The 26,208-nt window shown below is 46.2% G+C and overlaps 1 protein-coding gene and 1 pseudogene across 1 annotated transcript; both read left to right on the forward strand.

Moving 5' to 3' along the window:
- Window positions 1-1,238: 1,238 nt before the first annotated feature.
- LOC123171318 (BTB/POZ and MATH domain-containing protein 2-like) lies at window positions 1,239-8,100 on the forward strand. Its single transcript, XM_044588870.1, has 3 exons — window positions 1,239-1,713; window positions 7,240-7,588; window positions 7,688-8,100. Exons 1-3 carry the CDS (start codon window positions 1,351-1,353, stop codon window positions 8,098-8,100), a joined length of 1,125 nt encoding a protein of 374 aa, XP_044444805.1. The 5' UTR covers window positions 1,239-1,350.
- A 6,657-nt stretch (window positions 8,101-14,757) lies between these two features.
- On the forward strand, window positions 14,758-15,698 carry LOC123164585 (BTB/POZ and MATH domain-containing protein 2-like; annotated as a pseudogene).
- The last annotated feature ends 10,510 nt before the right edge of the window (window positions 15,699-26,208 follow it).

The raw sequence follows: 26,208 nt of genomic DNA on the forward strand, positions 1-26,208 counted from the left end.
CAAAAGGATACCTGAAGGTTGGAGTTCTCTTCTCTGGCGTCGGCGGATGGCGGATCTGGCGCCGGATGTGGGCAGGGGATGGCGGCAAGGTGAAGAATGTCCGAGAGGGGCGGGCGGGCTGTATGCTAGACGGCAAAGCACCATAGCGAGATTGATCGCCCGAGGTCGCAGCGCAGCTCACGGCAAGATCCGTCGCCGGAGCCCGGAAGTCTTACTATCTGTTCGTGTTCATCTTCCTCCAAACCAGGCGCAACACTTGTTGGAGAAACCAGCTATTCTATACTTGTGGGTTGATTTTTGCAAATTTCAAAGGGTGAGGCGTTCGGGTGAAATCATGTCCCTGGATTTTGTATCTAACGGTTGGACTATACACGGTGCAGCCGGAGCACCCAAGCCTTCGGAGCACAGGATATCCCCCTTGTCTTACCCGTTAGAAGAATTGCTTGGTCCGGGTCATTTGTGTTGATTATAAAGTGTTAGAGATCGACCGGGTTTATCTAGTACTCCCTCTGTTCCTAAATACAAACATTTTTGCCCTTCCTAAATATATATGAGTGGTAGTACTAATATATTATAGGAGTAGCAAAGAAAAAGAAGCACCGCAGTTGTGGTCAAATTTGTCAAAAAAACCACTACAGGTTTGGTTTCATCATTTTCGTATGAAACTGTGATATATCTCGAAAATTCAATTCGATGTCCAGACTCATCTACACCCGCATTCATCTTTTTTTTTTTCTGATTTTATGCCTTTAGCTTTTTTTGTTGTTGGCGAAATGATTCTCAACCAATTGATTTGTCTAGAAATCAGCCGTGTCCAGTGTCCACATCCTTTCTTCCCCACACGGTTGATCCAGCCACGGATGCTGGCCTCGACCCGCTCTCTTCCAACGGATCTAAACACGAGATAGAGATAGAACGGCTGCCGACCCGCGGCCGGTCGATCTTTGCAAAAGGTCAACCGGCCGAAAAGTAGCGCGAGCCTTATTCCCGCCTTTCCTGCATGCTGTGACAGGCATTGGCTGGATGTTCCCGATCTTTAAGGGGTTGCGGTTTTCGAGATCAACGCAGGAACAGGAAACACAGATAGACAAAAAAACTGCGTTTATAATGGGTCGGTGATGCAAATCGGGGAGAGATATCTATTTTGTGAAACCAATTTTCCTGAGGCGTGCACATAAAATATGACGTTTGATAGCAGTAGCCAAGTCACGATTATATTCGTGCATGTGTCCAGGGTTTACACGTCACAGTCCGAGATCTGCTGCATACCTATCGCCTCGATTGTGCCTCCTGATTTGCAGCACATTGCGTCTGCTGCAAGGACAAGCCACAAGCCCCGTTGGTCCTCTCATGTCCGTCGTGTCCGCCCTGCGCGGCGCCGGCCGGCAGCTCTCCACCTCCACCGCCACCCTGTCCGCCCTGCGGGGCGCACGCCGGCAGCTCTCCACTTCCACTTCCACCGCCGCCCCATCCGCCCTGCGCGGCGCCGGCCGGCGGCAGCTCTACACTTCAACCATCGCCTCGAGGGCGAGCGGCGCCTGCGTGTTCCAGATCAAGGACTACACGGACATCAAGAGGATTTTGGGCGTCGGGCAGGACACGACATCAGACGACTTCTACGTCGGCGACTATAGATTTCGCATCCTGTGCTGCCCAAACGGCTCCAGCGAGATGTACGAGGGCTACGTCTCCGTCTTCCTCGAGTATCTCAGCGTCAGGGACATCAATCCCATTGCAAAGGTCCAGATGAGCATACTGCCCGGCAAGTATTCGAAGTCCACGCGTTCAGTCTAACCAGAGAGGAGTACCGCTTCAAGAAGTGCGGCGACACCTGGGGCTGGAACGACTTCATCAGCCACGAGCAGCTGCGAGGGGACCCAGAACCAAAGCAGATCGGCTCCAAGACGCCGTCCAAGGACACTTCCGCAGACTGGTGGACCAATTTCATCGTCAGATTCCAGGACGGCCTCGAGAAGCCACCGGTGAATCATGTCAAGAACGATTGCCTCACCCTCCGCTGCGACGTCAGCATCATCGGCCTATATCGTACGGCCGATTAGCTGGAGTAGTATTGTTTGCTTCTCGATGACTCATTTTTTATTACTATATAGAAATGTTATTAGGAGTCCCTTCGCCGTGTGTTATTTGTGTAACTGTAGTATTTAGAGAAAAAAGAGCACCCAGTTGAGGTCAAATTTGTCAAAAACCGCTGGGTTCCATCTTTTATGTATAAAACTGCGACATACTTATCTTTCTTTTTGATTTTATGCTTTCAGCTAAAAGCATCTTTCATTCTTGTGTTGCCTTGGTTATTTGACTGAAAAATCGAAAAGGGGATTAACCCCGGTCTCTGCATCATTGTCGTTTGTAATGCACACAATCACTTTATTAATCAAAATGTCTAGGCTTTCAACAAGTTTGCATATAAGAATAAAAATAAAAAGGACAACTGCTGGTTGCAAAATAGGATTTCATGACCAATTCACCCTAATGTCCAAGTTTTTCTCATAGATCATGATTAGCCAAACTCCATCCACTAACAAAATTGTTCGTGTTTACCCCTTTGTCAAAGGATAACACCATGGGTCGGCCGGCCCATATGAGGCATGGATTGGCCAAGTGCGTCCCATCACCGGCCGGTTCGCAGCATCGCTGGCCACACGTGCCTCATCCAGTTGCCGGCCGACTTTCCGGTCGTTCCGGTCACCGGTCGCTGGTCGACCATCCCATTGCTCGAGCAACACGGCCTCTCCCGTAGCGGTTCACATCACATGGTGGCAGCAGCAACAACACGAGCGTTGGTAGCTTTATATGTGGTGGTTCAATGCCGCAACAATGACAAGCAGCCTAGCCAATGGCTTGCAGCACGCGGCAGTTGGAGCCGACTCGTGACATCATCGGCCACACATGTCTATGCCTCATCCCGTTGACGGTCGGCTCTCGTGTTGCCGGTCACAGCTGAGCGCACATGGCTCAAGAAACGCGGCCTCACCTGTAGAGGCTCACAACATGGGGGGTGGCAGCAATTGTACCGCCTGCATTGGCGGTCGTGTGCGTGGTTCTTCGATTGTGCAACAATGACAAGCAACCTGGACGATGGCTTGCGGCACGCGACAGCAGGAGCCTTGGCTGGTTACGGGTTTTCCGACCGACCTCTTTGCACCAGTAGTGGCACACATGGAGGGAGGAGACATCAACGACCTTTCCTGGACTAGTTTTTAGTGGCCATGGAGCAGGCAAGGTGAGTGATGTGAAATCGTGCAAGGTGCGGCGCTAGACGAGGATGCACGGTGGAGAAATTTCTGTAGGTTGGAATAAGGTTGCAGAAGTAACACGCACTTTTCCATTGCTCTAAAAATCTCTATAAATTCATGGTAGCAAGTTCTTGCTATGTGAGCCATATATATCATATATATGTGTAAGAAAATAGGATTAATCGGTGCAACTTTGAGAAAGAACCCCAACCCTAGTTTTTATCTAAAACTCCCAACTCCTATCGAAATATGTTTCCCCCTAATCCAACATAGCTCAAATTTGTTAGAATAATCGGAGGCACTCAATCGATCTGCCTCGGCCGCCGCCCATCGACGCACACGCCGCCACCCGCTTCGCTAGCGCCTGGCCACCTGCCCGCAGCGCCCGTGCTCGCACGCACAAGGCATGCGCTGGATCGATCCATCCCGTCGCCGCCGTTCCGAGTGATCTGTTGCACGTGTTGCTGCATCATGATTCGGCCGAGTTCCCAAACACAGACCAGACCGCGTCGCCGATGCTTCCGATTGCTATGCCGGTTTCCAATCTCGTCCAGACGCGACCAGACGACTTCCGCGAAAGAGATACTTCAACCGACCAGCTTTAGCTTCGATCAATTCTCCACCACACCGTCTTCGCAATGAACTTGATAACCATCCATCCTCTAAATCAACGTACCACGCGGCCTCTTCGAACCTTGCTCATGATACCACTTGTTAGAATAATCCGAGGCACTCCGTCGATCTACCGAGTACCAAGCAATCACCGAGATTTGTTAACGAGGTTCACCATCATGGTTACATCCTCGGGGCCTGACTACGGGCGCTCCTCCCCGTGACACCGTCACAATATCGCACCCCGGCCGCCCGGGCGCCGGCTCCCCCGCGTGCCCGTGCTATTATGTTGGCACAGGTTACATCGTGTGTCTATCCCTGCTATATATGAGAGGCCTATGATACAAGTGTCCTACTTGGACACGACTCCGTATCCTGTCTACACACCGTACGACTCCAAGTCCAACTGTAACCTAACTTGTATAATAATATTCGACACAACTCTAACAAAATCAGTTGGCATTCACCTACACCTCTAATGCCAATGCCTACCCAAGTTTAAACTTCTCGTCGTAAACTTCTAAACTGACCTCATTTTCTACCAAAAAGCAACATTCTTCTAGTATTTCTTGAAATGAAATCTTCGATCAAATCTTCATAATTAATCTTCTCCAAGATATCATTTTCAAGTGCTATAGTTGCCAATCCATTGAGTCTTTCTTGTGACATAGTAGAACGCAAGTAGGATTTCAACAACTTGAGTTTAGAAAAGCTCCTTTCTGCGGATGCAACCGTCACAGGAATGGTTAACAAAATTTTGTATGCAATAACAGCATTAGGATAGATTAAGGAGCGCTTCTTCAAAAAATTCAGAATATCAAGTGGGCCCATAGATGTCTGAAGTGAGTCTTGGAGAAAAAGTAGCTCGCAACACAACTCAAGTCCATCAATATCTTTATTTTCTCCACTCTTAAGTGCACCTTCAAGATTAACACAAGCAGCCAACAAACTCTTATCATCCAAGGATCGCAGCCTATCTGAAGTAAACAAGAAACCAAATATTTTTTCATACCCTTCATACTGTTGAAATCTCGTGTTAAATAAACTATAGCTTGATCAACAATATGCAGAAAATAATTGACCCTAAATGACTCCTCTGCCGATTGTGAAACAATAGATGGATCATCTGCACCCTCACCAAATTGCCTTTTCCTCTTGATTTGACGCTTGGTGCGGAACTCTGGATCAATATCCATCTCCATTGCAATTTTTTTTGCATCTTCCAATGCTTTTGAAAAGCCAGATTCTCCGTACTTGGTGAAGAAGGAAATCAAGCCCTTTACAGACTCAATTGTGATATCAATAAGCATATCCTTTGACTGCAACTCTTTGCGGATCAAATTAATAGCTGATAATATTTCATACCATATGATTATTGACACTAAGAATTCAAAGCCACAAAGATCATTTTCTGCCAATGATTGAGCTTCACTACTTGTCGATGGATCTTTATCATTTTCAGCCACTTGTAGTAAAGCCTCCCTTATTTCTGGTAGTTGAATCCTTATAGCCTTAACACAATCAACACGACTCTCCCAACGAGTAGCTGACAATGACTTGAGTGTTACTCCTGTTATATTATTTTTGAGAATTTGCCATCTTTTAGTAGAATTAGCAAATGTTGTGTAGATGCGTTGAATAATGCCAAAAAAAATCAGATGCTTTACGACAAGACTTTGCCATATCACATAATGTCAAATTTAGACTATGGCAACCACAAGCCGAATAAAAAGCTCTCCGGTTTATTTTCAAAACTTTACTTTTTACCCCTTGATGTCTTCCTTTCATATTTGACCCATTATCATATCCCTGCCCTCTCAGATTATCAATATCAAGGTCAAGACTTTTCAATTCATTTTTTAGAACATCAAACAATCCTTGCCCGGTGGTATCATTCACATCCAAAAAACCTAAGAATGATTCCTCAATGCAAAAAGAACCAGAAGATGCATCAACATACCTAATTATCAAAGACATCTGCTCTTGGTGGCTTGCATCGGGAGTACAGTCAAGTAAAACAGAGAAGTACTTTGCTTCTTTTACCTTTCTAATGATTTCAGACCTGATTGCAACAGCGAGCAAATTTATTAGTTCATATTTGTGACATGTTCTCTGCCATTTTCATGCTCTTTGAGTCTACTGATAAGATGATGCCAGTCACTGAAGCCATCATTTGCTAATTGGCCTCTAACATGTCCCTTCCTAAATAATTTGCAGCAAAAACAAAATACTTTGTCAAGATCTTTGCTGTACACAAGCCACTCTCTATCACACTTTTCTCCATTCGAGAGAACTCTAGTGTATGATAATGCAGAAAACCTTCTACCAAATTTGTCTGTACGACCATGCTCAATAGACGGGTCTCTTTTAGGACCACTTTGCGCCAAAATATCAATCATTGTAGGAACAAGTGCATCCCAAGTTCTTGGATCAAATATATCCGGTTGAACAGAATTATTAATGTTATCAGCAACATTACCTTCAGCAACAATATTAGCATCATCACCTTCATCAACATGAATAGAATCATCACCTTCGACTACAGTGTTAGTATCATCATGTTCATCAGATTCTGCAATGTGAGCCTCAACCTCTACTGGATCACCACCATGTGCATCATCAATATTAGCATCAACAGTTTGGTTTTCAAAATTGCTTTGAGGTTCTTTCACAACAAATTTATCGAGAGCGCCCTTTTGGGTCCGAGCATCTTCTTCTAGCTTTTGTTTCTTCCTACGCTTCGAAGCACCAGAATCATACTTCCTCCCTGGATGCATGAATATTTCTGTTCAATGAAACAAAAAGTAATCTGAGTCAATTCAAACTCTAGAAATTTGTAGCACTGTATAGCTAAGAAAATAGATAAAGACTTCACCCAGATGAAATATTAGAAAATATTGTTTAACAAAAAATAGTTTACCGCCTAATGCCTACGCTGGCAAAATAAAAATAGGGTTTTGTCTACAAGGAATTACGCCGGCGAGGGATGAATGATCCGCCGTGGGGCTTCGGTGGCCGGCGGCCACGTACGAAAGGCTGAACTGACGTGTTTGCTCTGCCGCCGTTGCCTTGCTCTATTGCCGTCACCTAGGCGCCCAGCCGCCGTCGCCCCTGTGTGCCTTCTCGTCGTTCACGAGCGCTGATCGATTAGGTCATTGGGATTAGATCGGATGCTAAAACTGCTAAGCTACGGGCTGGAGGGCTGCACTGCATGCGTACGTGTATATGGGCTGCCTGGCTGCCTGGGAATGCATTTTTTATTGGGCCTTATATATACACACACACATACATATACCTGGACTGGGGCCCCCAAATTTTGGGGGCCTGTGCGGTCGGCCAATTTGGCCTTGGCCATCGACGGGCCTGCCTGGAGCATGCCAGCCACGCAAAGACCGGGGATACCATGGCAAAGGTGGAGCTGAGCATACTCGACCAAGCCTCCAAGCCATCGCACACACAAACCAAAGCAGATTACCGCTTCTCCAACGCCACTTCCCTCAACTGGGGCTGGAGAGACTTCATCAAGCACGAGGATCTGGACGAGGAGAAGCATCTCAAGGACGATTGCCTGACCATCCTGTGCGACGTCACCGTCACCGCACTGGGTATCGAAGACCACGTCGAGGCTGCCGCACCGGAGCCTACTGTCGTGGAGCCTCCGTTCGGCATGCGCGGGCTACTCGCGGAATTCATCTGGAACAAGAAGGAAGTGGACGTGCAGATCGACGTCGGCGGTGAGACGCTCCCCGCGCACCGGCGGATACTCGAGGCCGCATCACCCGTCCTCAAGGCGCACCTCTCGCTCGCCTCGGCAACCACCGGCGGCGGCGGCGGCGGCTGCAACACCGCCTTACTACGCGTTGACGACATGGACGCCGAGGTGTTCAAGGCCCTGCTCCAGTTTATATACTTGGACTCGCCTCCCCGGCCCCTCGAGAAAACAATGGCAGAGAGGCTGCTCGTCGCGGCGGACAGGTATGAGCTGGAGAAGTTGAAGCTCATCTGCGAGGCAGCGTTGTTGCGGCACGTTGATCTGAGCTCCGTGGCTGCTGCTCTAGCGTTGGCCGAGCGGCATCATTGCTCCGTGCTGAGGACCGCATGCGTGCAGTTCCTCTCTTCTCCCGGTAACCTGGAAGCATTCATGGCATCGGGTGGATTTGAACAACTAAAGACAGGTTGTCCCTCTGCTCTGTTGGAGCTCCTCGTGAAGAAGATGATGCGTGAACAGCAATGATAGGGTAGGCATCGAGTACAAGTTTTTTTTTTTTTTGCGGGGACATCGAGTACAAGCTATAGCTACGTATAATTATTTACTCCCCATATTAGGCAAGATATTTAGTATTTACACATGTTAGAACATATAGATTCAATAATTAGTTATATGAAGATGTGTCGACTAGTTTGTTTGAGATAATAGAACACAGCTTGATTTAATGTGGTATAAGTCTATTTGCTGTGAAGAAACGTGTTGCCGAATCTATCTTACTACTGCCTCCATTTCATAATGTAGTTCATATATAATTTTTGAAAACCAAACCTCACAAAATTTGTCCATGTTTGTGGGGAAAAACATTTACATCTAAAATGTCAAGAATATATCACACTAGTAGAAAATGGGGCTTTTGTCCCGGTTGGTAAGGTCCTTTAGTGCCGGTTTTTGAACCGGCACTAAAGGGTCGTTACTAATGCCTCCCCCCTTTAGTCCCGGTTCTTACACGAACCGGGACTAAAGGCCGTCCACTTGGAAGCAGCCTGGAGCTCCACCTACCAACCGGGACTAAAGGAAATTTTATGATATTTTTTTTGAAATTTTTTTTGCGAATTTTTTAATTTTCTTTTTGATTTTCAAATTTCTGAATTATTTTAACCTCTAATCTCTAATCACCACCCCCCATCACTGCTCAATTTATCCTCTAATCTCTAATCACCCCTCATCATTCCAAATCATCTAACTTACCGGACGGTCACCCATCCTCTCACTACTCCAGCCTGAGCACGCTTAACTTCCGGGTTCTATTCTCCCTCGTTTCCAAGTCTGCACTTGTTGTTTTCCTGACAATAGTAAGATGTCAATTCTATTAACCCTCAGGAATTTAGCTTGAGCATGAAGTGACACATTTCACTGTTTGAGTTTGAAACTATTATTTTAAAAAACAATAATAATTATTTAGTAACACTAATATTTCTGGAATAATTAGTTTGACCATTGTTTGACCACTGTTTGGCCACTGTTTGACCACAGTTTGACCAGATTTGACCAAAATTCAAAAAAACTAAAATAATTATTTAGTAACACTAATATTCTAGAATAATTAGTTTGACCATTGTTTGACCACAATTTGAAATTTTTTGAATTTTTTTGCCTCTCCAGATCTTAAAAGCCCCGTATCTTTTTTCTGTTAGGTTTTTGAGGATTTTGAAAATGTTTAACGGGGTCCCCCGGTTAAATTCGGATGTAACTTTTTGAGTAGATGATTTTTCATATAAAAAACTTTTTCATCAGAGTTCGTATGCAAAAGTTATGCCCATTTTAAAAAATTCCAGAGAGATTTTGCAAATAAAGTCGAAATTCATATTTGTTAATTTTCCCAACAACTAGACCACATATCACATGGGAAACTTATTTTATTTTATTTTTTTGGCATTTCCATCATTTTCTTTTGTTTTTTCTAAAACTGAAAAGGCGGTCCAGGTGAACCGGGTGAACCGGGACTAATGCATGAGCCCTGTTTTGTGTAACTTGCATGTCATATACTCCCTTCATTCCACAATGTAGTGCCTATAGATTTTTGTGAAAGTCAAACTTTGCCAACTTTGATCAAGTGTATAGAGAAAATTGTCTACATCTACAATATCAAACATGTGCATTCTGAAAATATAACTCATGATGTATTCAGTGATGTGCATTTGGTATTCTAGATGTATCTAGTTTTCTTTATAAATATGGTCAAAATTTGTAATGTTTGACTTTTGTAAAAATCTATAGGCATTACATTATGAAACGGAGGGAGTATTATTGCTCTAACATGTGGTCAAAATTAGCCTTGAAAAAAGCATTAAGCTCTGTATAGATGGATAGAGGGAGTACCTCGTTCTTCAATCTTTTCATGGCGGGGATCAAGGAGGTTTAGGGTTAGGTATTTCCTGGCTAATGTCTTGTCATTTACACCTAAATATTCCCACTCGACTCTATACATAAGAGTGAGACGATGAGCCGGAAAAAGCGATATTCCCAAAAGATATGTTTCTCTTCCAGATGGGCAAAATAAGATTTGACATTTTAGATTGACTCACAAAATTATACAAACACATATATAGTCGAACAATTGTCAAGCTTAGTCTGTCCTTGTTTGGTGCCGCACCTAACATTTATGATTAATATTGTAGGTGAAGTGAGTTTCACGAGATGGTATGCGAAGGATGATATGGTTGTTGAGCCACCTGAAAAGGTTGACGCTTTGTGCGCGTCATTTTGTTTAGTTTCACACCATTAAGAAATATGGAGAAAGCCATAAATAAAGAAAGTAAATTAGGATATATGTTATCCATTGTCACTTGTGTGAAACCATAGCTATTTCATCGCAACTCAGGTTACCCGTCCTGTTTTGTCTGATTTTAAACGTCACTATTGGAAACATTGTTTGTCGAGTATCAAATACACTAGGCAAAGGACGAAAAACACTCGGCAAAGCCTTCACCGAGTGTTACACTCAGCAAACAACACTCGGCATACACCCTTCAAGCAAAGCAAAGCCTTTTCCCGAATGTTCTTTTATAGACACTTCGGCTAAGAATTTGCCATGTGTTTTCCTAGATACTCAACAACAAATTGAGCTCAATGAGAAAAACTCAGGGCGGACCGGAAATGATGGTACTGGCCGGTTTGCCGAGTGTAAACACTTGGCAAGGGTTGACGCTTTGCTGAGTGTAAACACTTGGCAAAACGGTTGAGCATGAACAAGAAAGAAGCACGCGCATTGCCCCAATCAACCAGTTGCCATCGATGCAATTTTGGGAGGCCGATAACCCCTGCCATGAGAATACAACATGCACGAGGTCGTCGGAGTCGGATCGTTCCTGGTCACCACCTCACCGAAGCAAGCGCCAAAGGCTTCCATGTTGAGCACCTCATACGGGGACTTCATCATCCGCCCTCTAGCCATCCGCCATTGCATCGATGGTGGCGGGAAGCCGCGTTTGTCGTGGCGGGGGCGTCACATCCACGGCGGCTGGACGGGTGTTGAGAGTGGCCGGGACGGCAAAATGGAAGGGAATAGTCAAAGGGATGAGCTCAAGAGTGGGTACGTGGAGGAGGGTCTCCGTCGCGGTGGCCTTCAGCGGTCTCAACCATTGTGCGGGATGCTACGACCACGACCTTTTTTTACTAGAGCCGGCTATGGTATGCTACAACCATGGTTGCCAGGGGGAGCGCGCGGTAATGAAGAGGGAGGAAGGGGGCGTTCAGCTGCTGGCAGCGGCAATGGCCAGAATTGGGTATGCTGCAATGACGACCGGTAGCGAGGGTGTGCTGCGCGAGGTGATTTTGCTGCAAATTCACAACTGACCGTGCTGATGGACAGTGAGTTCGACCGGCGACGGGGGTGGTTTACTGATACCAGACAGCAAGGCCAGCAAGCTATTCTGCGGCAACGTTAGCGGTGCTCGTCCATGGCGGGTCAGCGGCACTCTATTGGCCACTCTCTCATCGGTGCGCGCTCTCATGGTTTGGAGGGCAAAGCTGTTAGTGGGGCAGAGGCGAAGCCTTATCGAGCTGCTTGGAATCATTGTATCTGGCGGCTAGGACGCTGACCTGCTGAAAGTTTGGACCGGCCGGCGCGTGCCTAGCGCTAGCCTTGCCTTGAGAAAAAGGAGGCGGTCGCGCAGGTCTACAACCGAACATAGCAAATATGACCCCTCAAACGCCCGCGGACGCGCTCGGTCAGTGACAGGGTGTATCCGTTTTGAGCCCTCATCTTTCCATCCGCGCAGTCCTACTTCTCATTTTTCTCCTCATATATCTGGTCACTTGCATGTGATTGATGGAGACGAAGAGAGAAATAAAAAAATGAATAAAGAAAGAGAAAAGGTGGTTCGGGGTGGGGCCGCGTCGTACGTGGCGGATTGCCCGGGCGGGTCCATGAGCCCTCGTATCCTTCCCATATTTGAGATGGATATGAGGACTCGCGGACAGCCCGGACATATAGGGATGATATGAGGGTTCCGGTTGGGTCATGTTCTTCCTTCTCCTTCCTGTCCGGTCACTGACCGAGCGCGTCCGCGGGTGTATGAGCGATGGTTTGGGGCGTCCGGCTGTAGATGCTCTAACCAAACACCATGCCATCAATCCTTGGACACATGTCTCATCTAATAGGAATTGAGCAGTTTTCTAGCGGCCAGTCAACTGCCAGCTTGAAGATGTCATCGATCCATGTCATAAAAATCATTTTTATTCTTAATTTTCAGTTTCTTTTTTTATTGGTAGCTTATCAAGCTGGCCACTTGATTTTTTTTAACATGGATAAATAAAGTGGAATCCCTATATCTCGATGTCCATAAAATGCCCATAAATGCAGTTAATGCCTTAAAATAGTAGGATTTTTTTATGTAAAACATCCCTAATTTTCCTCATTAAACATATTAATTACATCACTACTGACATTTTGTGGAACCATTTGCTAATTTTAAGACATTAATTGTATTTCTAGCTATTTACGGGGCAATATTCAATTTTGAACTACATGTACATAAAAGTTGGGCTATAACTTCAAGAAAAAAACTAGATTTGGATACTCATATATATTTCCAGCTTTGTAAATAAAAGCAAAATTCAACATGTTGCTATTGAAAATCCAAATTAACACATGCATTTTTTTATTTTTTTTTATTCTTTGGCAAGTGTCTTACAAAAAACATTTGCGAAAGACATGCTTTGTCAACTTTTTTTGCCGATTTTTTTCCTCTATGCGCAAATCAAAGGCTATGAAATATACTCAGGAAAGACAATTTTCTTCATAGTACTTTTAGGGTGTGAATATCCTAGATCCACGGAGAGGATGTCATAGACCTACGGGGATTTTGGCATGATACCTCATTCTATAAGGTCGCATCTCCAACGGCAACCTCTATGCAAAAAAAAATCTTCAACGGCAACCCTCAAAATGCTAGCATATGTCTGGACAGAGCTGTCGTAATTGGCCATCCAACATGGATCAGTATTCGTTCGTCGACGCGACCGCTTTTCTGAATTCTCGCAAACCGGAAGCAAACCCGGAGAAGTTCTGGGAGAGTCCGAACATCCTTCTGGCCAATCAACAGCCACCACGTACCCCTCTCTCCGCTGGGGATGCGTTGCTATTTGGGTTTGGCGGAAGGCCGCCGCTGGGATGCATTGTTATTTGGGTTTGGCGGAAGATGATTAGCATGCTTGGCTATGGCGGATAACATGTCTGAAGTTCGCGGAAGCCACAAATCACTTTGTTTCACTTTATTTTCTTCATATGCTACAAGATTTGACGAAAGTAGGCTACTTGGCTACTAGATTTGGCGGAAGCTACGCTAGAAGCACCAAGATTAGTAGCTTCCTGCCAAACAAAAATCGACTACTAATTAATCACGTAGTTTCTTTAAGGGCATCATGTAGTTGGCGGAATAATATTTGGCATGTTTGATGGAAGGCTATTTAGCTGAGCGCTGCCATTTGAGGAACGTTGTTGAAATACACTATTTTTTTATTTCAGAGGCGGACATTTGAGATATACAGTTGGATAATCGGCTCCCATATCCATGTCCGCAGACGCGTCTAGTGAGTCCGATTTGAGCGGCCGCGTTGGAGATGTCCTTAGTCCATGAGTGTAGCAAAAGTTATTAGGCTGCATATGTGGTTTCAGAGTTCATGGAACAAATTATCAACCTTTACCTTTTTAGGGGACAATCCACCATTACTTGGGGAAGAAAACAAAACATTTTCCTTACAATATATCTTTCCAAACCAGCAAGCGTTGTTAGAAAAAGAAGTATTCATTCTGTGAATTATTTTTTGAGAGCCCCACTCTCGGTCCACGCCGCAATATTTGTGTCGTAAATAAACATTGCCATGCTGGCCTTCCCTTTACAAAAATTGTCTGCCATTAATTGTAGCCCAAGTCATGGCTATATAGTTTGGTCCCCATTTTACTACAGTTCCTATCTGCAAGTGCGATCTGCTGCATATCAACCGGTTCCCTACAATCTCTGCAAATACGATATAGCCATACACTCATGATTTTCCGCACGTTTACATAGTAAAATCGTACCAGCTGCATTTGTCATTTGCAAGGCTGCAGCCGACCGGCCCCTGCCCCCATCAGGCAAATTTGACAAATTTGACTTATGGACAAAATCAAATCACAAAATAAACTGTCCGTGAAACTATTTCACGCGGCTGACCTTTTTGTGTGACGCCCGACACGAAGGCATCACACTACACTGTGCAACGCCTCACAGATAGGCGCTACACGGCCAGTGTCGCACCCGTGTGATCCGAAAATTACTAAGCCAGTGTGCAGCGCCTGAGAGCTAGGCGCCATACTATACAGTGTAGCGCCTAGCTCCTAGACGTTGCACTAGTGCAGCGCCTAGCCTGAGAGCTAGGCGCCACGGGTCAGCCGCGTGAAATAGTTTCACGGACAGTTCATTCTGTGATTTGATTTCGTCTATAGGTCAAATTTGTCAAATTTGCCCCCATCAGGTCATCACCACCATTTCCATGTCCATGTCCACGCTCCTGTCCGTCCTTCACGGCGCCGGCCGGCAGCAGCTCTCAGCTTCAACAGCCGCCGCGAGGCAGTCGACCGGCTCCTACGTGCTCCGAATCGACGGGTACACGAAAGTCAGCAAGATGGTGGACGAGTCGATGAGATCTGACACGTTCAACGTTGGCGGCCACGGCTGGCGTCTTTTATACTATCCCAACGGCTGCGGGGAGGAGCACGAGGGCTCCCACGTCTCCCTCTTCCTCGAGCATGACGGCCGTCGTTCATGGGACGACGAGGATGCCACGACAAAGGCTCAGGCGAGTATACTCGACCAGGCCGGGGTGCCATCCTACACCCGAACCATGCCAGACCTCGGCCTTCGCGATCTACCACGAGGATGGAGGGACTTCATCATCTCGACAAGCAGAAGCATCTCAAGGACGACTGCCTGACCATCCTGTACGACCTCACCGTGGTCACGGAGGAGTGCACAGAGGTTGGCACGGAGCAGGAACCCACAGTTGGGCAGCCGCCATTCGACTTGCACTTGCACCGGCAATTCGTGGAAGCCATCTGGAACAAGGAGAGACCGGACGTCACGATACGGGTCGGCGGAGAGATATTGTCCGCGCACCGGTCGTTGCTCGAGGCCCGATCCCCCGTCTTGAAGGCGGACATCTCGCGCGCCTCTGCAGCCACGACCGACGAGGACACTGTCCAACTAAGGGTTGACGGCATCGAAGTTGAGGTGTTCAAGGCTCTGCTTCAGTTCATATACACAGACTCGCCTCCTTCTAGAAACCTGATAGAGACGGCCATGATGGCGGAGAGGCTGCTCATCGCGGCGGACAGGTACGAGCTGGAGAAGCTGAAACGAGCCTGTGAGGAGGCGCTGTGCCGGCACATCGACGTGGGCTCAGTGGCCGCCACTCTGACGTTGGCAGAGCAACATGATTGCCCGGTGCTGCGTGAGGCGTGCATGCGGTTCCTTTCTTCTCCTGGGAATGTTGCAACGGATGGGTTTGAGCTGCTGAAGAAATGTTGCCAGTCTGATCTGTTGGAACTCGTGGTGAAGAAGATGATCCGGGAGGAGCAGTAGAGCCGGAATCGTGTAGCAGAGGGGAATAAAAAAATAATCTTGCTAAGTTTTTGTCGAAGCTATATCCGTGAGTTCTTATATTGAGATCTGTGTAAAAAATTATTTTCAATTTTTTTCTTTTTATCTTTTACTGTACATGTTATGTCACTTGATTGAAACTTGGTTATATCTAGTCAACTGAGATCTAGATACACCCATAAAACAAACATGCAAGCCTGTATCGAAGGATTGTTCTATTCTTTTTGTGAGATCATTGCACTGCCTTCGCCTCTCAGCAACGGTGACCAATGCTTCGCCTCTCCGCCATTTGCATTGTTCTCCACCACTCAAACACAAGAACAATTAGCATCGTCTCAATTTGGTTTTCAACTTGTAACAAGAGTTACTTTGCATTCCAGAAAAAAAGCAAAGATTTGTCTAGGACTCAGTCGACTTAGACTTCACGAAGTCTAAGTAGGCTGATGTCACCTGTTTATTTTTTTCGTTTATGTCCAACCCATGTCCCCATCGTTGCATCTTGTGGCTTTTTGGGCTGGCCCTGTTTTTTTGTCTTTGGTCTGTGCGTTATCAAGTTGTGTTGGGCCGGACATTTTGGGCAGGTTTTTTTGTTCGGTGCTGCTGCTCATTGATTGTGTAAGCTTTAGCTATTGTTTGAGCATTTTTTTCTGAAACTTTTAGCTATTGTTCGACTATTAACTGTGTGGTGCACCGGCCAGCTATATTAGCTGTTGTTCCTACAATTTTCTTAACATGCTATTTCTTTTGTTTTTTTGGATTTCTTTTTCATTTTTATTTACATTTTCATATTTTGTTTCTAAAAATTGTAAACATTATTCAATTTTTTTATAAAATGTGTTCGTGCATTTTCATAAATACTCATCGTGTATTTGAAAAATATCTAACGTGCCATTAGAAAATGTTCAATATTATTTAAAAATATTCGTCATGCCATTAGAAAAATGTTCAATGTTAGTTAACACTGGTTTTTAGCTTGCATTTTATTTATTTGATTGGGTTGAGTCGGGCATTGTTTTACTTGTCTGTTTGTAATTTTGCTATCATCCACAAATTAAAAAGTAAGAGAGCTCATGTATGTTATTTCACATGCGATGCGGACGTGCAACTAGGTTTATGTGGCATTGATGCGGAGCATTCTACGGACATCACCATGTCAAGAGTCCATTTGGCAAGTGACACGTGTGACATCTACTTCTCATACCTAAAGCTGAATCTTCTCCTTTACACGTGTTCAGTTGACCCCTTCAAGGATGGTATACTACTTGACACCCCTCTCGTGTGCATGCATAGGTATTGTCCTCCAGCCCGGAAATCCGGACCCCGCCATTCCAGAGAGCAAAAAGGCTGGACCCTGCCAGCCCGGACATCCGGCGTCTTGGGAAGGCCCGGACATCCGGCCCGACGCCTGGACATCCGGCCCCCCTGCCTGCGTGCAGCGCATCTGGGCCGTGGCCCATGTACCCCTTCGCCCCTTAGACTATATATACTCCCCCTCCACCTACGTTTTAGGGCTAGCGTTGTGATAGCTCATTTGAGAGATAGAGCTACGCTCATCCATATCGGATCTACTCCACGAGGGAGACCGCAGCCCCTCTACGGAGAAGATCCACCTTGGATTCAAGACCTCCTCACGGAGAAGACATCAAGACCTCCTCACAGAGAAGAACCGGTTACCCTATGTATCGTCCTTTGTTGGATTCGGATCTTGTATCTCTTTGTGTTTCGAGGATCTAGCACATGTGTGATCGTTCTTGTTGGTTTTATTGTTTCTCTCGTGTTTCCCCTCGTGATTCCCCTCGTTTTCCCCCTCGTGTTCTTCGTGTTCTTCGCGGGATCCGCTCCTTTCGTGAAAGATCGGCCATCTAGGGTTTCACCCTACATCATCTTGGTATCTAGAGCCACGTTGATCACGATTTCGGAGCCTCCCCGTTGTGTTTTCTAACCTTATTTTGTTGATTTCGTCCTAAATTCGAAAATCCCCACCAAAAAATAGCCCCAATTTTTTTTTGTGATTTGTTGGTTTGAGGAAGTTTTGTTGATTTTGATCCATGGATTTGCTTGGTTTCGAGTGGATCTAGCATATCCCCAAGTTTCCCCACTTTCCATCCACGAAATCCCATCAATTTTGCCCCCAAAATCATCAATTTCCGACCCAAATCGAGTTTCGAAGTCCAAATCCCGATCTGGAATCGTTGGGCCGGACATCCGGGCCATCGGGCCGGACATCCAGGCCCCAAGCCGGACATCCGGCTCCTGGCGCGCCAAATCTGCACGGTTCTGGACATACACCCCCGGATATTCGGCCCCCACCCCCGGATATCCGGCCCCTGACATTTCAGCCATCCCCGTTTCACCGTTTTGTCCATAACTAATTCATCCGGAGTCCGATTTTCGCGTTCTTTAGCTCGTTGAGAAGCTCTTGACATCCCCCTTCCCACAAAAATACTACCATCACCATTTGACTCCATCAAATTTTTGGAACTTTGGCATCTTTGCCTAGGGCTTCCACCACAACCTCCGCATAACCACCACCGACTTCCACAACCTAACCAATTTTGTTCCCCATCGCATTAGTGGTTGCTTGAGGAGTGATTCGAGTCTCCTAAGGTGTTTAGGCTACTTAGGGACGGTTGCTTCTTCATCAACCACCACCACTTCCGCATAGGCTTATCCACCATACACTTCCACCACCCCAACTTAACCCAATTTTGTTTGTGTTGTGAGTTGTGTCTCCTAAGGTGTTTCGGCTACTTAGGGACCGTGCTTCCAACTCCGACACCGTGTATAGTCCACCACCTTACCCTCGACTTCCGCATTGCGTACTCCACAACCCATCATTGCCATTCCGCATTTCCATTGAGCTTCCACAAAACCACCACCGCATCCCGCTACCACCATTTGACATTTGAGATTTTGAGTTTGCGGTTTTTCCGTTTCCTAAGGTGTTTCGGCTACTTAGGGACGAGTCTCCATCATCTTGGTATCTCCCTCAAGATCACCGCCACTCATCATCGCCACGGACGGTAACCTCCATATCATCTTGGTATCGTGGTATCCTTCCATTGTATATTCCCTTGACATTGCATTGATAGCCCCTAGCCCATTTTGCGTCACTTGTCTATCGAGACTAGCCATTTGAGTATTGCCGGCAACGTTACTTGTGCACATTAGTGGTCTACACCTTCCATTACATACATACCATATCATATTGGTATCATATCATCCCTTGTGTCACAAGATTGTTCCCGTATATACCCAATTGCTATCTTGGTTTGTGCATTTCGCATTGTGGCCATATACAAAAAAAGAAGAAGAATAAGCTTTTAAGCAAAAGAGAAAGAGCAAAGAAGCTTGTAAGCAAGTGCCATAGCATCATACCTCATTGCATATAAGATTGTCATATCCGATCATCTTGGATCATACCACCGGAACATCATACACATAGCATACTTGGGATAGAAGTTGTTACATTTTGCATCTTATAGGTTGTGCACAAGTGTCGTATCCGCCTATAGAGCAATCGTGCTAGCGTCTCTCTTGAGTTGTGCAACACGAGCGTTTTTCGTGGATTCCACATTTTGTGCTCATCCTTGGTTTCACGACCCCATTTATCTATCCGTGTGTGTGTTCCCGTGTGCCACATATTGCTATTGGTCTACTTGTTACACTTGCGAATTTGTGAATCTCTTTCAACATTATTGACTCTTACTAACATTTTGCATCAAATTTTTGTGCCACTATCCTCACTGAGCTCCACCATAAGCCTTATTTGTGTAGGTATGAGAAACCGACAATAATTGGTACCAATTGTGCTATTTCCTTGTTACATCATTGAGTGATCATTGATCCATCTTCAACATCGGTCAAGGTACATTTGGTATAGTTCTTCTCCTTTCTCCACTCATATTTGCTCGAGTCTTGTGATGGATAGGCAAGGCATTTCATCTTTGATCTACAACAACAATGACGAGTTCGATGCCATGAACAACTCCAACGACGCCAAGATGCAAGCTCAAATGGAGGAGATCAAAGCCCTCATCAAGTCCTACAAGCGGTCTTCCTCATCTTCGAGAAGACGCTCAAGAACACATGCCTCCGAGCTACCATCTCTGGCAAAATCAAATCGGCATCGACACCATCACCAACAAGGACGTGAAGGTCAAGAGCTCAACACCAACAACCGCTCAACGACTTCACCATCTCCCTTGGCATCTTCGCCGAGCGACTTCAAGGCATCTTCGCCTATGGACATACGGCATCTTCGCCCACAAGCACTTCAAGAGAAGCTCCCCAAGCTCAAGTCCGCGACTTCCACAAGCTACTACGACCTCGACATCGACCACGCGATTCCTTTCTATGGGACTCTAGAACCCGAGGAGTATCTCGAGTGGGAGTGTTTGATGGACGACTACCTCAAGCTACACCAAAGTCCTCCCGAAGATCAAGTGAAGTGTGCCACAAGGAACTTCCACGACTACGCGTCCACATGGTGGCTTCACACACCTTCGGAGACCTACAACATGAGTTGGCCCAAGACGAAGAGAGCTTTGCGGCGAGAGTTCATGCCTCCAACCTACACGGAACAACTTCAACGCCAATTGGAGAACACCATCCAAGGATCCAAGTCCATCGACTAGTACTTCACGGAGATGAAGATTGCCTTGCGACGAGCCGGCATGGACGACCCCATTTCGATGAAGTTCCACTTCATGATGGGATTGCACAATGACATCTCCAAGACGATCTTCCTCGAGAACTACAAGTCCCTCGATGACAACTACATTGGTGCTCTCAAGGCAGAACAAGAACTCATCAAGGCCAAAGTTATCCACCCCAAGCTCACTTCGCGACGACCAAGCTCCATGAGATCGAGCATGAGGCTAGTACCACCATGATGTCCAAGCCCGGCGAGCTCCAAGACGATGCTCCCAAGTTCGACTTCACCGCCATCCCTCTTTGTGGCATTGATGATGCCGAGTCTACTTCGACTCTTTTTCAAGATGGTGCGGCGACGACTACGACTATGGAGACCATCAAGGACCAAGCTTTGGAGGCGGCCAACATGGTGACGAGCAAGGATGATGCTTCCATCTTAGGAGGCGAGAGTTATGATGTGCCATCTTCGGCCTTCATCCACAGTGACGGCGATGAGATGGTTGAGCATGGGATTTCCCTTCGACCACGGCGACATATGATGACTTGAGTGACTTTTGCCACCATATTGAGAGTGAGAGTGACTTCACCACTAGCCCAATATATGATGTGTTACCACAATTCTCATGTGAGGAGAGCCACAACCCCCACCACTTGAGTGAGATGAGTGACTCCATCATATATGAGATTGAGTGCACCTACCTTGAGGGAGTGAGTGAACCACCACATAGAGAGAGTGTGATAGTTGATAGGGCATGTGAGGCCATTTGCATTTCTAACAACTTGACCTCTACCTCTATTGTGTCTTCTCATTTGGTGCTAGGCCCCCTATATGATGACGCACCGATTCGCGACGACTACGTCCTCCCTTTGGACAAGACGATGGCCATGGTGGAATATGATGCACCCCCCACATGGTTCCATCAAGATGAAGATGACCACCATTTGGTCTTTGCCACCTCACCTAGACCACATAAGTGGAATGAAAACGGTAACATAGGTGACGGTGATGCTCTAGTCCCACTAGTGGGCATTCATGACATTGATTGCTTGCATGATGTTGATCCCCCTATTGACATGCTTGATGCTAGTATGATTTCCCCATGAGATGATTTACCCATTTATGATGAGTTTGATGATTGCCATGTGGAGTCTATTAGTTGTGATGCCATGTTACATAGGATTTCTTGTGCTAATTCTCTCGGTCACATCATGTTTGACAATCCGCTTGACTTGTCATACGCTATACATGAGATCAATCATATGTCATATTTGCAATCTCATCGTAGTGACTATGCATATGCCATTAAAATGAACCCAATTTGCACATATGGCATAGATGACAAGCCCATGGTTATTGGCATTTGTTTTTCTTGTGATGATATTGATATGCTTCCTTTGCATCATTTTTCTAATATGCCATGCCATTACCACCTAGCTTCGGATATGCATTAATTTGGATGTTGTCCATTTTCTCCATATGATGTTTTCATTATTGCTCATGAGGAGACCCCAAAGTTTGCTCATACATTTTAGGAGATTTTGATCCATCCAATCCATTGCATGATCCTCATACTTATGTGCACAATATGCTCCCCATGTACGACCATGATATTGCTGTGCCATATATTTGTATGCTCAATTTGCATCCCCATCGTGTTATACACAATAACTATTCTTTCATGATGGATGACATGTTCTTATACCATGCATCAAATTTCTTTGAGCGATGCTTATCTCGTGCTAACTCTCACGTGCACATACACATCATGATGGATGATGTGTACATATACCACGCGCATAATTGCTTTGGTTTGTGTCTCTTTTGTGTAGGTACCCATGAATACTTGTCAACCTCGCAATCCCACGAGTTGACAAAACGAGCTCTAGAGAGCAATGATGACTTGGGATCCAATGGATTGTCTTTCCCACCGCTCTCTTCGTGCAAATACTTCACGCATTTCTTCTACATGGCCCTCACTTGGCTATGGGTTATTGTCGATTATATATCATTCTATGCCCATCTTGCCATTTCCACTACTACACGATGAAGCCATGTCAAGAGTACATTTGGCAAGTGACACGTGCGACATCTACTTCTCATACCTAAAGGTGAATCTTCTCCTGTACACGTGTTCACTTGACCCCTTCGAGGATGGTATACTACTTGACACCCCTCTCGTGTGCATGCATAGGTATTGTCGGAACACTACGGACGACGAGGGGAGTGCAAGCGCCAAGGAACAACTACACCATCCGCAAGGGAAGCATGGAAGCGGCGACGGAAGAAGACAGAGACAGCTCCCAGGACCCGGACATCCGGCCCTGGCCCGGACATTCGGCCCCTGGAAGTGGCACCAGCAGCAAGGAGCCAGCGGCCAAGTCTACAGGGCCCGGAAATCCGGCGACCAGCCCGGACATCCGGCGCGTCCCGAGCCCCCGGACATCCGGCCTCCAGCCCGGAAATCCGGACCCCGCCATTCCAGAGAGCAACAAGGCTGGACCCTGCCAGCCCGGACATCCGGCCCCAGCGCCCGGACATCCGGCGTCTCGGGAAGGCCCGGACATCCGGCCCGACGACCGGACATCCGGCCCCCCTGCCTGTGTGCAGCGCATCTGGGCCGTGGCCCATGTACCCCTTCTCCCCTTAGACTATATATACTCCCCCTCCACCTACGTTTTAGGGCTAGTGTTGTGATAGCTCATTTGAGAGATAGATCTATGCTCATCCATATCGGATCTACTCCACGAGAGAGACCGTGGCCCCTCTACGGAGAAGATCCACCTTGGATACAAGACCTCCTCACGGAGAAGACATCAAGACCTCCTCACGGAGAAGAACCGGTTACCCTATGTATCGTCCTTTGTTGGATTCGGATCTTGTATCTCTTTGTGTTTCGAGGATCTAGCACATGTGTGATCGTTCTTGTTGGTTTTAGTGTTTCTCTCGTGTTTCCCCTCGTGATTCCCCTCGTGTTCTTCGTGTTCTTCGCGGGATCCACTCCTTTCGTGAAAGATCGGCCATCTAGGGTTCCACCCTACATCAGGCATGCTTTAAAAAAAATCCAAATGTCTCTTTTTAGATAAAAACAGAACAAAATAAAATATGAAATATTAAATAAATTTAATAATAGATGTGGATACAGCTCGGTCGATTCAGACTTAAAGGGAAGTCTCGGTCAGCTGGCATCATGGCGGCATGCAGGTGTAGCCTGAGGCGACACTTTCAGTTGCAGGTCTAGTGGTAGGCATGCAATTGTCCATCTCCCGACAAAACACCAAGAGTTGCAGTCGTGGGCGACACATGCAGTTGCATGCCAAGTGTCGAACATGCAACTTCTCCCTCCCCGACAAAACACCACAGAGTTGCAGTCGCGTTTCAGACATGGAGTTGCAGTCTGGGGCAACACTTGCAGTTGCATGCGTAGTATCAGGCATGCAACTACCCCCTCCTCTCCCGGCTGCTCTCCGACAAAAACACAAAGGATAGTTGCAGTTGGGAGGGAGGCGTGCAATTGCAGTCGAGGGCAACACATGGAGTTGCAAGCCTAGTGTCGGGCATACAACTGCCCCCCCCCCCCACCTCTCATGCTGCCCATCGACCAAACAAAAGGTTGGTTGCAGTTGGGCGTGTTGACATGCGGTTGCAGTCAAAGACGACACTTGAGTTGCAGGCCTAGTGTCTGGCATGCAACTGCCCCTCTCTCCCTCCGCCCTCAAACAAAAACACATGGCCAACTGCAGTCAGGAAGGAGGCATGCAATTGCATTTGAGGGTGGCACTTGTAGTTGCAGCCATTTTGGGAGACATGAAGTTGCGGTTGGGGTGACACTTGCAGTTGCATGCCTAGTGTTGGACATGCAATTGCCCACCTCTCTCGCCGCTTACATGCAAAAAAGGGCAGTTGCAGTCAAGTATGTAGGCATGCAGTTGCAGTCGAGGGCGACACTTGCAGTTGCAATCCTAGTGTCGGACATCGAACTACCGCTCCTCTCCCGCCGCCCACCATAAAAAAGGTCTGTTGCTGTCGGATGTATGTACATGCAGTTGCACTCGAGGGCGACACTTGCAGTTGCAAGCCTATTGCCGGACATGCAACTGCCCCCTTCTCCCACCGTCCTTCGACAAAAACACAAGGCTAGTTGCAATTGAGAGGGAGACATTCAGTCGGGGTGACACTTATAGTTGCATGCCTAGTATTGGACATGCAACTCACCCCCCCTCTCCAACAAATCACTTACAAAACAAAGGTCAATGCAGTTTCAGTCGAGGGAAACACTTGCAACTGCATGCCTAGTGTTACACCCGCCTCTCCCCATAGCCCATTAACACTTGCAGTTGCAACTGCCCCCTTCTCCCGATAAAGAAAGGAGGAAATATATGCAAAAGCCAGTTCTTCACCAATTGCATGTGGAGCAAGATGTGTGTAGTTTTGCATGGATAAACGAACTTGCTACATACAATCAATATTTCCTTTGAGGCTAAAAAGTAAAGAATAAATAAAAACATAATTACACGCCGATACGATGTGTGCAGTCACATGTGGATGGATGTACATGTAGCTGATAGTATGATTTTAAAAATGACAAAAATAAATGTGAACAATTAAGAATTAATAAAATATAAAAATAAAAATGAAAAAACACACAAACATACTTCAAAGAAAGAATTATGAGAGAACAAGAAACGAATGTGAAGAATGGAAATAAGTAATAATTTCAAAAGAAGCAACAAAAATAAAATTCAAAACGAAAACTACCCTTGTAATCCAAAATAAATTGGCTCAAGACATTTTGAAAATAAATTATAAACAATGTTGCGACCAGAAAAAGAAAATGCAACACAAATTTGCACCAATCTTGGCCCATAGATTAAACGGTTTATCGTTTAACCAAATCTTATATGAGCAAACATTGACATACAACATGGAGGAAAATAAAAAACGTGGAGAAAAATAAGAGTGTGCATTGATAATTGACATGCTAAAAGATATAGGGGAAGACACTGAGCGTGGAGGACACACATGCTGGTCTAGTAGAAAAAACAAGACAACACGCTTCCTCTTTGCATTTGCACAATCTATTTCTAACCACCGCCCAACAAACAAACAAACAGAAACATGCTGGACGCATCATCCTAATAGGCCGATTTAAACCTGACAAGCAGCTAGCGTAAAAAATATTCAATGGAGGGATCGACTGAGACTTGGATAGAAATCAGTCGACTGATTTCTAGTCCCTCCGAAAAAGCAATTCTACCATGCACGGATATCCCGTGCATGGCTCAACCATCAATCATGTTAGAGATTCCCATGCACACATGCTTGTCTCCCATGTATATGATGAGCATTAGTCACTACATGTGATTTGTCAGCCCATCAATTAACTTTATCCCACGCATGCATGTTTTTGCCAGGGATTTCATGCTTCACCCACCTACATCATGCTAGTTTCATCCTCTTGCATTTTCATTTTATTTTCAATTTTGAACAACAACAACAACAACAACAACAACAACAACAACAACAACAATAACAACAATGGGGTAGGCTAGGGGTAAAACCCATAATCGCGACCAACTCATAGTTCGGGCACATGGATAGCAAGCTTCCACGCACCCCTGTCCATAGGTAGTTCTTTGGTGATACTCCAATCCTCCAGATCTCTCTTAACAGACTCCTCCCATGTCAACTTCGGTCTACCCCGGCCTCTCTTGACATTCTCCACGCGCTTTAGCCGTCCGCTATGCACCGGAGCTTCTGGAGGCCTACATTGAATCTGCCCAAACCATCTCAGGCGATGTTGAACAAGCTTTTCTTCAATTGGTGCTACCCCAACTC

This window comes from Triticum aestivum, chromosome 7D (assembly GCF_018294505.1).
Source record: "Triticum aestivum cultivar Chinese Spring chromosome 7D, IWGSC CS RefSeq v2.1, whole genome shotgun sequence".
NCBI lineage: Eukaryota > Viridiplantae > Streptophyta > Magnoliopsida > Poales > Poaceae > Triticum > Triticum aestivum.

Excerpts from the sequence above, each read along its gene's own strand:
- LOC123171318 (XM_044588870.1), top strand. The coding sequence starts at position 1,351 with ATGTCCGTCGTGTCCGCCCTGCGCGGCGCCGGCCGGCAGCTCTCCACC. Across the intron at positions 1,714-7,239 it reads TCTTCCTCGAGTATCTCAGC|CATGCCAGCCACGCAAAGAC; the intron begins GTCAGGGACATC and ends GCCTGCCTGGAG. Across the intron at positions 7,589-7,687 it reads GAAGGAAGTGGACGTGCAGA|GCGGCGGCGGCGGCGGCTGC; the intron begins TCGACGTCGGCG and ends CGGCAACCACCG.